Source organism: Lagopus leucura, unplaced genomic scaffold, assembly GCF_019238085.1.
Source record: "Lagopus leucura isolate 7727_CA_CO unplaced genomic scaffold, USGS_WTPT01 Super-Scaffold_100001, whole genome shotgun sequence".
Lineage (NCBI taxonomy): Eukaryota > Metazoa > Chordata > Aves > Galliformes > Phasianidae > Lagopus > Lagopus leucura.
In genome coordinates, this window is record NW_024962262.1 from 82,352,265 (window position 1) to 82,368,249 (window position 15,985).

Consider the following 15,985-nt stretch of genomic DNA (forward strand, 5'->3'; position numbering starts at 1 on the left):
ACATCTCCAGTTCCCTCTTACCACCAATTCCCATCTAGAAATTTCAAGTGTATCCTTTCTGCTCTTCTAATCACTAAAATCAGTTCAGATTTCCATTGTCTTTGTCTATCCCATCTTGAGTTTGGCAAAAAAAGCCTTTGTTACTCCTTGAGAAGGTCTGACTATAAAGGTGGGCAGCTTGCTATCTCCCCTCTCTTCTCTTTTAATCTTACTAGTCACATTAAATGTTGAAATTTTCAGTGAGGAGAAGCAGGCAAATGGAAAAACAGTGTTAAAGGAGCCACCAAGGATTACTGTAATGCAGTGCGAATGGGGATCTGGTCACTTTCCTCATGCTGACCTGTCTTGCAGTGTTCAGGGCAGGGCAGTTCTGAGTCTTTGACTATCCCTATTTTAGTAGCCCTCAGAATGGCACTGTCTGAACACTGGGAGCAGGAGTCATGCCAGTGCCAGTCACGTCAGTCTCCTAATTTTTAGTTCACCTTGACAAATCTTTGAGTATATGAGAAAGGAGTAAAAAAATCACTTTGGTATAAATCTCCTCTCTATTCTAGCAAAAATCAGTTGAGAATCCTTTCATCATCCTCTTTTATCAGGCAGCATGTTGTAAATAGATTTGATAGAGCATGTATTTAGTTTGTTTATTTATAATGTGCTATTTATTACTCTAGGTATGTATAAAAATATATTAACAGCATGCAAGCTGGAATGAAGCCACTAAAAACACTACAACTCTCCTCTCAGTCATGTTCATCAAATGTACAGATACAATTTTGTAGCATGTTCTGACAGATTCCCTGTTTGTCAGATCGTAAAAGTGGATAACAGATTCCAGAAGTGAAAGTCTTCACCAGAAGTGTTACCGTTATAGCTCATACTCTGTGACTCACCCTCACTACCATATTGTTTGAGGAAAGAACTCAAAATAGCTTAGAACCCACTCATGTGGCTCTGATTTGGTTTAAGCATTAATGCTATCCACTTCTGGATATATTCCAGAGGCCTCACTGCTACACAGATCTGTTAAATAGATGTGTTACGAGAATAGGAATTGGAAATTGTGAGTGTCAATTGCACAATTGTGCTGGCAACCCCCTTTCTGTGCATGCATTAATTTAAACCTTCAGCATAGCGTATATTTTGTCACCATGAGTTATGTGTACATGTGTGTTTGTAATGCATTAAGTGTTGTGGGACCTTAATCTCACTTTTTTAGAATACTGTTACTATAGAAGTAAGTAATAATAACATGGTTACCGGAAGATTGATGGGAATCTAGTTTAGGTCATGAGGTAAATGGAAGTGTGACTCCTTAGGGAGTGACTCCATCATAAAATCTGACATTGCTTTAAATTGGTGAAAGGGATCAGATTTTAAGATTTATTTTAAAAGAGGAATCTCCTATGATCTTTGATTATTCATTATAAAACACTAATCTTAGTGGAGTTTTTTTAGTATATTTGAGTCAGAACTCCAATTTTATACCATGTTCTTAAACAATCAACCTCTCAAGCATAGACAGTAACAACTTCTGGACACTGTTAACATTTGCCTGTTACAAACCTAGCTTAAACGCTTACTATGCATTCCAAAAATTTACAGTGTTCAGAAGTCATACAGGATCCTTTTCCATTCTCTCTCACAACAGAAACAAGTAAACACAAATTGTACACTTTTTCCACTTCGAGTGTTGCTGAATATGAGTCATTAAAGTGTAAGGACAAGTCTGAGTCATAGCTAAATCTGCAAAGGACATTTGTCAATTAGGGAACTAAGATTGCTGCTACCACCTGTATGTATGGAAACAGACGACATTTAAGAATTTCCAGTGTCCAAAAATTAAAAATGATCACTGAATATGTAGATCAATCTACAGTTTCAGGTCCAAATCCTCTGGACTGATTCTACTTTGAATTATCCTATTTGTCCTCCTGTACAACTTGTTTTTCAACTTTCCCATCCTAAAAGACTGTGGAGACAAAGGAAAAATACCTTATGAATCTGTCAATAATGGAAAACCTTAAAAACAAACAAACAAAACTAACATAATGTTTCTACTTCTAGTGCTCAAGGAATAATTTATTTTCTTGAAATCAATATATTCACAAAGTACAAAATAATGGAATTTGCCATACGTGCAATTACACGGTAACTGCATAACTGCAGGTGAAAGTTCCTCTTTGTTTGAGCATGAGGTTTAAAAGAACAAAGAAAAACTAGAGAGGAACCATGGCTGGTGGTTAAAGTAGAGAAATATGACTTAAGAATATTAGCTTTCAAAGTCTCTTGTTAATATGCAATTTTAACTAAGGCAGGCTGTAGTGAAGATGCTTACTATCTGGTACAAGAAAGTGGTTCAGAGTCTTATTAAATGTAAATATCACCCCTAGGAAAACAAATGACTAGCACAAGTAGGAAGAGATGGCCTTGTGCTTCTTGGTTCTTTAACTTTTCTAGCTAATAACGAGAGGTTGTGCCCAAGCTTACATAATGTCTCAGTCATTTGGCCAGTGCTCTGCTTGCTAAAGTAAGGCCGGAGTAATCCCAAGAGAATCATGCATCTGCAGCTGATAAGGCTTTCTGATGTTCTACAGCTTCTCAATCACAATTCCTCTGTTATTAAATCAGACCATCCCCTACCCCTCAATACACTTACAAATAGCCTTGCAAGTTTGATAAGCTTGCCATTAGAGGCTGCAAGTGGTAGTTTGGATAGCATCCCACAGCCTATAAAGTTACTAGCTCAGTATGGATTTTCGGGTGTTTTACCTGGCACTTGGAAGGTAAATGTAATGTAGATGGAAGTGCAGTAACACTTCAGTAACACACTCAGTAACATCATTATGTGTTCTTTCACTGAAAATCCTCCTGAAGTCCCTAATTATCTACATTCAAATCTTCCCTTGAGTAACGGACATTATGGTATGAGTTGGCTTCCCTCTGTGTGGTAACAAGTCTGCTTGTTAGGGACTGAAAATACTAAGTCGTCTGACCTGTTACCCTTTACTAGCATTTGAATTTCCAACCATTAGCCATCATGTAGGTACATATGTACAAGTGTATGCAAGGATGCATGCACAGTTGCTTAGTTACATCTTAGGCTGAGAAGGGAAAGAAGAGATGGGGAAAGACAAGACTGTGACACTGGAGGAGGAAACTCGTGACTCCAAATATATGGAGTCTTTATTTATATGCCCCAATAAAATAACAGCGTATTTAGTAACTTTACTTAAGGCAGAAAATTTGCAGTAGACTACTTGAGCTGTGGAGTGAATAGAAAGCCACATTGCCAAATGATGCTCTCTTCCACCTTTTTATATTAAAAATGAAGGGTAGGTGTTACTCTGACAATCAACCTGAGTAAAAAAGTGAAAAAGCAAATGATATAGTCAGATCTTCTCAAACATATCTAGCACAGTTCAGTAAGTATGTACTCAAGCTAGAGCCAGTTTACGTTAATTCCGTAGTATTCTGTAATTCTTCTATAATTGTGTGAAGCTTCATCAGAAAATAATTTTTATTTTTCATTTCAGCTAGCTCATCCAGAGCTCTAAAACACTAAAAAAGCTTTACAAACATGTTTTTTGATTTCACTTCTATTCATCAGGCAATTTCCTGCCCATTTTACTAACGTATAAAAGCAAAATCCAGGTTAACAGAAGACTAATAAAATAAGTCTACTATAATTTCAGGAGTTTCAGTTAGCTCTGGAGCATGCAGGATGGTTTAAGTACAAGACCTTTTCACCTTGATATCTGATTAATAGCAACTCTTAGACAGCAATTTGTGAAGAAGTGTTCTTTATCTTAGGAAGTATAATGTTGCAATCATTTTAATTTATTTTTTTTCCTGTGGTACTACTTCTTAAAAATTTTGTTTATATTAAACTAAATATTTCATCTTGGAAAATAACATTTATTGGATTCAGTGCATCTTCATAAAGTGCTTATAAATCACAACTTCAGTAATATCTATTTCAGATTGCATAAGCAGATGCCAGTGTTGTGGTTCTTGTACATTAACTGGTTATGATTGTAATAAAATCAATTATAAGAAATGTCATTTTGGAAGCCAACACTATAAAGCAATTTTAACATTGGCAAGCTCCCATACCCTGCTTCCACCTACAGTCACTCAAGTATTGCCACTGTCATGAAAGGTCACATCTATATTCATAACTAAAAATTTCTCAAATAAATTAGTGCTGAACATAAAGCACACATCAGGCTCATTGACAGATTATTATTAAACTGTTCTATCCAGAAGATAGATATCTTAATTTCGGATATAGCACTTTAGCTATGAGCAAAAGTACAGAAGCAACGTCAGACACAACTTCTTTCCCTTTTAGACACAAGTATCCCACACATCTGCATTTAACATTGGGAAACAGTTCTGGTTTGGAACAACGTCTTAGCAACTTGGGAAGTATTTGTGCCCCATATATAAGAGACAGAAGTATCAACTCTAGTAGCAAGGACCTGAAGCTTCATGTGAAGCTGAATTACAGGCTTCAAATAAATTAAATCCAAAGGCCTCCTCAACAGTGTATAAAATGAATTGAAGTCTCACTAGGATTAAGAAAATCAGACCTTCCTGTGGGCAAAGGAGAGATTTACTCTTCCATGCTTTACAAATTCCTTGATGAACCTTCACCTAAAATACAGAATACCGGGAAGTGGGGTATAGCCATATCTAGTGTAGACTAATATAGATTTAGTGAAGTTGGGTAGCATGAATTTATTTGGGTTGTGCTTTGCCCAAAGCCAGAATTAATCAAGTTTTCTAAGTATAAAATGAGTAGTCTATATGGAAGAATATTTAAATTACTTTTTTTTCTCTATTTTGATTGTTTTTAAAAATGTAAGAATTTTCTTGATTCTTACTAGAGAATCATGTGGTTTACATGAAATCTTACAGTTAGAATTGTCATTATTCAGGTTCTATAATTATCTTTGGTAACAAATTAAATAACAAAAAGCACCCCCACAAATGTTAGAAGTTTCACCATCAATCCTAAAAACATCTCAGTAGCCCAAGCCATAAACTTGAAAAGAATCAGAGTGCATAGAGGGATCAAGCAAGTGTCTTTCAGTATTTATGTGAAATTTCATGTTGATTGGTTATATTTGCAAGACTGCTAACCTTAAGAGTGGCCATCCTGGTATGTGTGAAGACTACTGGTTTCGAGAGAACACTGAAAATGTATGTGAAGAAAATATTCACCCGTTGCTTTGTGATTCCATTTCCATAGATGTATTGGTGCTTTTTCAGTGACAGTACATTTGTGATTTTTTTTTTTCCAAAGATACTGTGGAATTTTATACATTTTGATAAAATCATGTATTTAGATGGTGGGTGTAAGCCTCAAACTGAAAATGAAGCCCAAAAAATAGGAATGATAAAGCAAGCCCCAATATGATGGGCAAGAATTACTCTGTCATCTGGTTTCCATAGTCTTTCTTAATTGTTCACTGTTACTGAAAGAGGCAGATAAAAATGAAAATAAATCCCATGCTTAGAAATGTAAATCAGGACTTGCAGTGAGTCTACTGGTTGTTAGGAAAGTTAGAAAGAGCTAGCAGTACAGTAACTTGAGTTAGAAATCTATTGGAAAGTAATTTCTGATTAACAAGAAGTTTCCTTTTTTTAAAATCAGCAGATAAAGTGATTCAAGCCATTTGTGAGAGACGTTTTTATTGTTCATTTCTTTTCAGCATCAAATGGAAGCTCTGTTTCAATTAAAAATTAGTTCATCTAAATCTTATTCACATTTTTTAGATCTTCCACCACCACCTGACCCACCACCTGGTCAGGGTTTAAGGCAGCAAATAGGCCCGGGCCAGCGTGGAGGCTCGGCAGAGAGGAAAGGAAGCTCTCTTGAGAGGCAGCATGCACCCAGCGTAGATGACACAAAGAGCTCCCTGGACCGGCAAGCTAGGACATCACTAGAGTGGCAGCGGCAAACCCAGGAGTGGATAAGCTCTGCAGAACGCCAAGAGGATTTCAGGAAAGCCCAACACAAGCAAGCATTTGGATCAGGTGCGTGTGTGCTGCACCAGCCCAGGCCATGTTTCTGGAAGCTTTTCAGCTGAGGATTTCTGTAGCTGGCAGGAGGCTAAGTTCACCCTCCATCTCTGCATTCCTGCATTGCTGGGGCTAACAACAGAAATTTTTTAAGAAGGCAAGGTGAAGTGGGAGCTTGCAGTCCATGTTCTTTCCCTCCTGCAACCATTATATCTCATTATAACCTAACTCTGTGCATTCTTTGCATTGTTTTGACAATTAATAGTGTTGTCAAGCATGGTCATGGGAGAAACAGGAACAGTTTCAGGAAGGCAGGGAAGAAGGAAGAGTTTTTTTAGTAGTTTCTATTAGACATATTTATTTAGACTACAGGGCTGAATTTTCTAGTTCTTTCAACCTAGATCTAAATTGGCACTAGTTGTTTTTGCATATATCTGCAGTAAGGCTGATCCTTCTGAGCTACCGACACTCCTTCCAGCTATATTTGTAATACTGTCTTCTCCTTATTCAAGGCCATGACAAAAGCAACATTCATCTCCTAGACCTAGCAAGATGATGGCACAATCGTTCAGCACAGGACCTGCTCATATTATTGAGTGCTGACTTTATCTTTTAAGGGGATTTCAAGTCTGTAAAAATGTGTAAAGGAGGCAATGCTGAACTGTAGTTTTAGTTCCATGCTATTTGCAGATCACTTCTCTTAGCCTGACTGCAAGTAAAAGCTGCTGTTCCAAGTCCCCTTACTAGGGATTTTCTTTAGTCCACTAATCATATGTTATCCCAGTGCTGATTAAAGTGATACAAGAAGACAATTGCTCAAAGACAATTAAAAAAAAAGTACATGATCTTCCTCTAGGGCTACACCTCTAGTCTGTATGTAGCTCCCCCAGTGACACTAGATGTACTTGTACTATTCTTCTGACTTTATTCCAATGCTAATTTTCCTAGTTAATTTAGCACACTAATATAAATGACATTCTAAAAAAAATTGCAAAATGCTGGCAAAGCTGTCATGGGGACATGATTTAATGAGTAAAGTCCTCAAAGAACAGCACAGCATATTAAAGCATCCCAGTCTGTAGATTGCCCTGAGCCAAGTACAACACCTTGTACTTGACCTCACTGGACATCATTAGGTTCTCGTGGGCCCACTTTTCAAGCCTGTCCAGGCCCCTCTTGATGGCATCCCTCCCTTCTATTGTATCAGCTGCACTGTTCAGCTTGGTGTTGTTAGCAAACTTGCTGAGGGTATACTTGATCTCACAGTCTCTGTCATTGAGAAGAATGTTAAAGAACACTGGTCTGAAGTATACCTCCTTGGGGACATCACTTGTGACCAGCCTCCATCTGCACATAGAGCCACTGTCCACAACACTCTGGCTGTGACCATCCAACCAATTTATCCGAATAGTCCACCTTTCAAATCCATATCTCTCCAATTTAGAGATAAGGATGTAGTGTATGACCATGTCAGAAGACCAGGAAGACAACACCAGCTGCTCTTCCTTTGTCCACTAATGCTGTCACTCCATCACAGAAAGCTACAAGATTGGTTAGGCAAGATCTGCTCTTGGTGAAGCCATTCTGGCTGCCTTGGATCACTTCTTCATCTCACATATGTCTTAACATAGCTTTCAGGAGTATCTGCTCCATGATCTTCCCAGGCACAGATGTGAGGCTCGCTGATCTGTAGTGATCAGGTCTTCCTTTGTCCTCTTCTTAAATATGGGAGTAATGTTTTCCTTTTTCCAGTCACAGCCATAATTTTTAAAATATGGTGGAATAACACAGCAAACACATCAGCCAGTTCCTTCAGGACCCTGGGATTCATGTCATTCTGCTCCACAGACTTGTACACATTCAGCCTCATGAGATGGCTTCAGACTTGCCCTGCTCGTACAGTGGGAGGGACATTGCATCCACAACCCCCACCTAGAGGTTCAGGGATGTGAGAGGCATGTGACAGACCTGACTGCCAGTGAAGACTGAGGCAAAGAACTTACTGAATACCTCAATCTTCTTTGTGTCTGTAGTTGTCATTTCTCCCTTCTCATTTATCAGATGGGATAAACTGTCCTTTGCCTATTTCTTCTGGCTGAGCAGATCCTTTCTCAGCCATGCCAGTGTCATGCCTCTTCTGCTGATTTCTTGTGCTGGGAGATGGAGAGCTCTTGTGATTTCAGAAAGGTCCTTAACGAGCTGCCAGCTCTGTTCTTTTCCTATGATCCTAAAGGACAGTTTCCCAGAGGATCCCAACCAGTAATTCCTTAAACAGCCAGAATCTTGCTCTCCTGAAGTTCTGGATTCTGTCTGCGCTTTGCCAGGTCCGTATTTTTTGAGATCAGGAACTCATCCAGGATATGGTCACTACAGCCCAGACTGCCTCCAACTTCAGTGCTTTTAATGATCTTCTCAGCACTGGTGAGCACCAGATCCAGTAATGCTTCACCTCAGGCTGCTCTGTCCAATACCTGGACCAGGAAGTTGTCCTCAACAGACTCCAGGAGTCTCCTGGATTGCTTGCAGCCCACCGTGTTGCTTCCCCAGCAGACATCCAGGTAGCTAAAATGCTACTTGGCATAATGACAATTTTAACTAGAATGTGTAAGTTGTAGAAACATACACAAAATATCACAATATATTTAATGCATCTCATTTCTTTGTGAACAAAGATTAAGTATGCTTGTCTGACCTTCTTAACCAGAACTCTTCTCCTTTTCCTCCAATTTAAGAGTACAAAGAGGAGTTACCTGTTATTCTGTGACACAGAGATTATTAAATTAATAGTAAAATAGTAAATTTCCTATACTGCATGACTTGCATTTATCTGTCTTTACACACACACAAAAATTGTTTTTGACAATTCCAGTGCCCCACCTGAGTAATGAATTTAGGGCTGGACAGGATGACCAGGATGAATACTTGTCCTTTATGCATTACAGAGGATTGCTGCAGTAGGTGTTATGTTTTTTTCCTGGTGGGGGAGATTCAGTCCTTCACATCTGGTATGTCTTTCTTCCCATCCTAGCTTCATGCATTATAGTTTTCTTGCTCTGTGCCCCTTTCTCTGGTAGATTGAAAAAGGCTGCTCTTGAATGTGATGTTTATTTATGTTATCAATATTTTTAAAAATTATTTTACTTGTGCTTCATTCCTTTTCCTTTATTAATGAGAGAGAGTTTTCTTTCTCACTTTTCAGTAATTTCCAAAGGGAGTTTCATTAGCTATCCACTTCCACAAAATATCTATTTTGCACTTTGGAGGGCTTTATTTGGACCTTGCCAAGCTATGGGTGAAATTCTGAAAGCAAGATTGTTGTTTTGAAGGCAAATTGAAGAATAATGTTGGGAACCAAGATTTCCCAAGATTGCTTTCTGAATAGACAACATCTCTGAGTTCTTGGTAATGGTTTAACTGTGGAACGCTGCATATCAAATAAAACATTCTCAGCTACCCTTCTACAGTAAGTAGTGCTAGATCAGGTTGCAATTGCTTTGATAATATTAGAAGCCTCTTAGTTATCTCGTGGGATATCAAAACATCTTACTACACATGCATACCCAGATTTTGCAGAGGTTGAAATTATAACTTCAGTTTGGCTCAGTTTTTCATAGAGAAAGGCATTGACAGTGTCTCCTCATATTCTTTGCAAGACTGAGGCATGGTACTGCTTTGAGTACTGCTCAGTGAAAGTAAGTCTAACCTAAGGACTTCAGACACCTTCATTTCGTGTGCTAGAGTGTTATGAAAATCTTAGCCTTTATTTTATGTCACAAATGTTTATTTTATGGATTGCATTTATTTCTGAGGGCACAACAGATAATTTAACACACCATATGCTCCATAATGATAATGCACTTCATATTTATTCATGGTTATTTTTTTCCTCAACATTTCATTGAACCCAAAGGAGGCCTTATCCTGAATCCACAAAACAGGAAAACAAATCAGTTGACCGTATATGTCATCTTCAAACTCTTTTGTAATGCTAGTGACTTTTCCTTCCATCCTCTAAAAATGTATCCAGCTTTCTGCTAAGCTGATTTATGCAGCTTATTTTATTGCTGCCTTAATGCAAGCTGTTCTGTATTTCAGCCAGCCTTTGGAAATCAGGTTTGCATCTGATTCTGTTGTTAGAGTTTGTATATGAAGATCAGGTAACATAATTTAAGAGGCTTTGGCTGTTAAATGGCATTTTACTATGTCTTTTAAGCAATTATTTACATTTAAGCAATGACAGCACCGTCATAGAACAAAACACTGATAATACCCTAATGTCCTGCAGTGCAAATATTCTGGTTCCTTCGGCAGGACCATAGGGAGATAGTTTGGCAGAGAAGGAAGTTGGGTGTTTGCCCTCTTCTGCAACAGATTTACCTTATGAAAAGATTCTGTTCAATAGGAGAACATATGGGGAATTCCTGTATCCTACATGCTTGTGTTAGTTGACACAAAGAATTGAACTTGTGTTTCCTCCACAAAGGTAATTTGCATTTCCACCACAAATATGTTCTTATTTAGCATTTCTCTAAGTTAATTGTGTGCCATTATTGCCACCCTTGCAAAGGCTTTGTTAATGAAAATAAGAGCATATCTATCTTTCTTTCCAACCATCCCCACCTAGTTTTCTTTCTGCAATTCTGTCCTCTTTCAAAGAAGGTGTAATTTTTCCTGTCAGATTCCTTAGTAGTAAAAACAATAGAAAATGAGAAATTAAAAGAAAAAAACTTTTATCCCAGTTTCACTTCAAAAACAACATAAAAAAAAACAACAACAACAACAAAAAAAAAAAAACATTCAAGCAGGAGATACCCACCGATTTCAGAAGAAACAATTTTTCTATTTTTGCTAAGGACATATATTTCAGCTCTTTCTTGCATTGAATGATATTTAGCAATGTCTCCTTCTTAACTTCTGAGACAGCAAAAGTGGATCATATCCAGAAAAGAAAATAGTGCTTCTATTTCAGTGTTAAATCAGTGCTGCTGCTTTGCCTCTTAGGTCAAGATTATTAAAATATCTCCCAAAAACTCTAATCAGATGAGATGTCTCATTTTACTTGATGCTATGTGAATATATTTAGTCTCGTGCTTTATTGAGAATTAATCCTGTTCTTGCAGGCAGTTCATTATAACAGATCTTCACTAAGGAACAGGCAAAATGAATAAAGTAAGCCTTTTGCTTATAATGGAACATGAAACAAGCTGCAGGAAGATTTACTCACCCAAAATACTACAGCTACCAATGTTATGTATTATATAGTATGTCTCAGTGTTATTTACAGTCAGTTAAAAAAAATCTTCAGTGTACTTTGCATCGTTAGAAATTACTGAGCTGCTGGAACCTAATTAAATTAGCTGATATTGCAATTCTTTATCTAAATTGATTGAGGTAATGTTACCATAATTTAAAATAAAGAAAAGGAAAAAGCATATTCTTGTAGGCTTGAAGCAAAAATCTAATCATAGCTGCATTGTTTTGGAAATTGTATGTGCATCTATTTTTATTAAACAATCAGCAATTTGTGATCTGTTACTTCATAATGAATCTAGGCTTTTTATAATTAATACAGACTAACACATGAGTTTACACGAAAGCAAGATTAAGCTTATGCTAGTTTCTATGTCTATGAGTACAACACTGAGTTGCATATTTTGTTTGGCAAAATTGTCATGCTATAAAGAAAGACAAAAGACATATACCTGAAGACAAGGAATGAATATGATGTCCAGATCAGAATAGTTTGTTTATTCCTAGTGTATTGATTTTGGTTTGTTTTGCTTTTTTTAGAAGAGGCGTTGGTACCATATAGTAAACCCAACTTTCCATCCCCTGGCGGCCACAGCTCTTCAGGAACAGCTTCTTCTAAAGGATCCACCGGACCTAGAAAAGGTGAAGTCTTGCGAGGAGGTCACCAACGCAATGCCAGTGACCTTCTCGATGTAGGCTATGTGGGATCAAACAGTCAAGGACAGTTTACTGGTGAATTATGTAAGTTTATCTCTAGCTATAGTTGAAATTCCCAAACAGGAAAAAAAAAAAAAAAAAAAAAAGACAAATTATAAATCATTGTGAAGAGAGAATTAATTGCAGTGTGATGACCAGGTTAAATTTTAACCTTATTCTTATTGCCTTCTGCAATATTTTTCCAGCGTCAAGTGAAGTTCATATACTCTTTCACTTGTACCAGTTCAGATCTAAGTCACACCAAGATTATCTACTTATTACATCTTTAAACGTGTAATGCTAGTGAGAATAAAAACACTGGCAAAATTGAACAGAGATTCTAACAATTTAGAATTTTCTTTGCAAAGTATAATATATTTGTCATAGAAATGCTACTGGAGACTTTTCTCAGAGGAGTGAATGAAACAGTGCTAAACTTGCTGGGCAAATTGATGTCAGGGATGTGATGCCTTTTCCTAAGCCTTCTGTTGCTTGTTGCAAAATGTTATGCTCTTCTTGACCATAGATGGAGGTCCTGTTAATGCTGCATGCATGACAGTGGCACTTGATGCCAAAAGGTTTGAGTCTCTTGCTTAAAGTAGTACACCGCGATCTAAGCTAGCTCAGTCGATGCAGCTGTTGGAACTTCTGCCTCCTATTTGCTGCAATCAAACCTTCTGTAACTACCCACCTACTGTTACTACCAAGCAGCTTGTAAGAGATTTTGGTGCACAAACCCCAAAATGAGGTATTTCAGATATGATGTTGGTAAGTGCTGAATTTTAGCATCCATTGATTTTCATCTTAGAAGCAATTAACTCCTTTATCCAAACCTACTGAATATTTATTCTACAATGCTTTGATATTGACATGGGCTTTGTTTTGTGTGTTTGTTTCTTTGTTTGTTTTTCACATATTACAATCTCTTTCTCTTTCTTTCTCTCTATAGAGTAGTTGAGAAGACACATTGCAAGCTGCTCTGATGGGCCATCAGGGCTGAACTCATGGAAGTGATGACACTAAACAGTGCAATGAACATTTTCTTTATTTATGTACTATTAAAAGAACTGTAAATGCAATGTAAAGACACACAGCCACATATCCCACAGATACTTGTGTTCTTCTCTTTATACACCATCCACCTTAAAATATTCCTTGTCAGGAGTATACAAAAAGAAAAAAAAAAATCACCCTCCAGGATGAAAAGAATTTCCTTCTGTATATAATTTCTTTTGTTGCATTGCTATGCAAGTTCACCTTCTTTTTAGCTATGTTCATATTCATGTCTGTTTTTATTGGTCTGTTGTACTATATGTGAATTAATAGGCTGTGGTGCCATATATTAACTTTTAATTGTGTAACTTTTATGTTTAAAGTTTGCACTGCAATTTTATTTGGTGATAAGCACAAAACTCTACTCCTCATGACATGAAGAAAAAAAGAGACTGAATGTGTGAAGAGGGTTTATGTACTGTAAGCTACTTTGGATAATGCTGGATGTAAAGGAGTATGTTAGGTGGTTTTCCATTGGGGTGTAGAAATGAGAAAGTGACAGGCAAAAATGATGTCAGTAAAGACATTAGAGACAGATTTAAACCTTTTAAAAGCAGACAACATAGTTGCTCTTCCTATTTAAGAAGGGGTCAGAAGTTGGAAGTTTGAGTTTAAAGAGTGAGTATGAAAATTAACAGTAGCATGAGATGGCCTAGACCCTTTCACTAGAATGATTCCCTTACTATCTGTTTTTAGCCATCCAATGCCATTAAGTAAAAGTAAAGAAAAGCAAACCTTGCTACAAACAAAAGAAATTAAGGTGTTTCACTAAAGCTGTTTTATATTGCAGTTTTGAAAGAATTATTATCATTAATTTCTGCAACCCAAAATGTAAGTCAGAAATTTCCCAGAAGAAACAAACAGTATAAACTCAAGGAATACCTAGTGAGTAGTTAAGGATGCAATCTATTATTAAAACTTATTCAGGCTGCTTCTGAAAAAAACTAAATGTCAGAGTATTTTATTTCATCTTTCCAATACATGTACAGTACAATAGTAAATAGAGCTGCACCACTGAAATTCATGACATTAATTGTTTTGATGCAGTCTAGACAAACCTTTGTGTTTTGTTACCTGAAGTCTGTGAGAGCTGAAGCTGATTTCACTAAATTTTTAGTGTTTAGAAGACGTAACAGTCAAATTATTGTTTTAGGAATATTTTCTGCGATGCAACACATTCAAAAAGTTGGATACAAGCAAAGAAAATCCTTGAACTGTTTTTTTAGTGAGTGGCTTCACACCCTACTATAATGAGGAAATAATGCATGTTTATACTCTTTTTGAATAAACCAAAGTCTGTAAGTGGACATTAATGACAACATTCTGTCTCTTCATTAGTTTTCATTACTCTGTTCAAATCTTCTGTACCTCTCAAATCTCAATGACTGAATTGTCAAACTTTTCTTAGAATGTTGTATATAGGTATCACCCTCATTTGCTTAATTTAAATTTTGCATCCTATAGCTTATTTCTGTTAGTCTATTTCTGACCATGAACATTTTTCCATTTGAATACCCTTTTCATATAATCAGTCTATGTTGTTTTATATATTGCCTTGGAGCTCACCAGTATTAAGGACACTTTTAGTAATGGCAGAATTTTAGAAGAGTAAATTTCAATGCTGAATATGTGTTGCTTTTCATGTCATTAACTCATTCCATGATAAGATAAAACACGACAACCATCAGCTATAACTCAGCACTATCAAATATTAAAAAAATCATAGTTAACTTCCTTAAGGTCAAGACTGTTATTTAGCAGGTTACGAAAAGAGTTGGGAGAAATGAATGCATTTATCTATATAACTGACCAATGAGTATATGTAATTTACCTGCTTGTTTAATCACTATAGTTAAAACCATTATTTAAAAATGTGCAAAATTGTTCAAGCAAGACAAAGAAGGCATCATACATACACATGTATGTTTTCTTTACTTTGTTGTTATCATATGAAGAGAAGATTATTCAGGGTACAATTCAAATTGAATTCTCTGAAAAAAAGTGTTTAACTAGTCACCAAGGGAACAGTTCTCTTAATTTGAAAGCTTGTGCTGAGCTTTGGTGGAACACCTTACTCACTATATCCTATTTAAAATTCAGTATCATTAGAAGTCGATGAAGCCATCCCAATTACTTTCAAATATGTGTTTTATCTCTTCTACTGGAAAGTAAATGTGTGTCAGTATTAAAGCTGTGCAGTACCATGATATTCACTAACTTGTCCATCTGCTTCTGTACATTTTTGTTCATTAATAATTTGCTTACAATATTACATAAAGTGTTGTTGTGTATCGCAAAGTGTCTCCATTATCTTACAGGTGATGTCTCTTCTTTTTTTTTCTCTCTTTTCTATACAGTGTACTTCCAATGAACCACAGTACATATTTTTTAAAATGCCATTTAATTTACTATTTTAAAAGAAGAATTCTTCTTTTTTTAAAAAAATGGAAAACATTTATTGTGAATAATGTGTTTAAAGAAAAGGGATGTTGTGGCAGCACTTAGAATTGTTTTTTAATTTGTTTTTTTTAAAAAATATTTATTGGCTACAGTTTGTTCACGAAAAAGTATGACCTCTTAATGTGTTTCATTGGTATTGTTAGTGCAGCAAAGTTTAATTGGCATAAAAAGTTGGTTAATAGTCCTGTTGAAGTGTGTATTGTATATTTACTGGGGAAAAAAAATAAAACATACTCACATTTCAAATCTATGTTAAAACATCTTGAGTAAGGAGTCAATATGTGAAAATCCAAACTGGTAACAATCAGGCAATAATAACATAGACTGAACTATAATCATCACTGTCCACTTACAGGTAACAAGGATCATTTTATACCCTGCTTTTTGAACTGTGTTAATAGCTGTCTTATAAATAGCTCAATGGGAAACATCATCTGCCATAGGGATTTCTCATGAAGCTCCTCTCCACGTTGGGAATAGTTGTACCAATGTAATTACA

The 15,985-nt window shown here is 36.4% G+C and overlaps 1 protein-coding gene across 1 annotated transcript in view; it reads left to right on the forward strand.

The window, feature by feature from the left end:
• Positions 1–15,736, forward strand: part of ROBO2 (roundabout guidance receptor 2) — a 409,630-nt gene extending 393,894 nt beyond the window's left edge. Inside the window, exons 26-28 of the mRNA XM_042867094.1 lie at positions 5,782–6,042; positions 11,818–11,919; positions 12,923–15,736. Coding sequence (XP_042723028.1) covers positions 5,782–6,042; positions 11,818–11,919; positions 12,923–12,927 — 368 coding nt within the window. The 3' untranslated portion in view covers positions 12,928–15,736. The remainder of the gene's footprint in view (positions 1–5,781; positions 6,043–11,817; positions 11,920–12,922) is intronic.
• Positions 15,737–15,985: the final 249 nt, after the last annotated feature.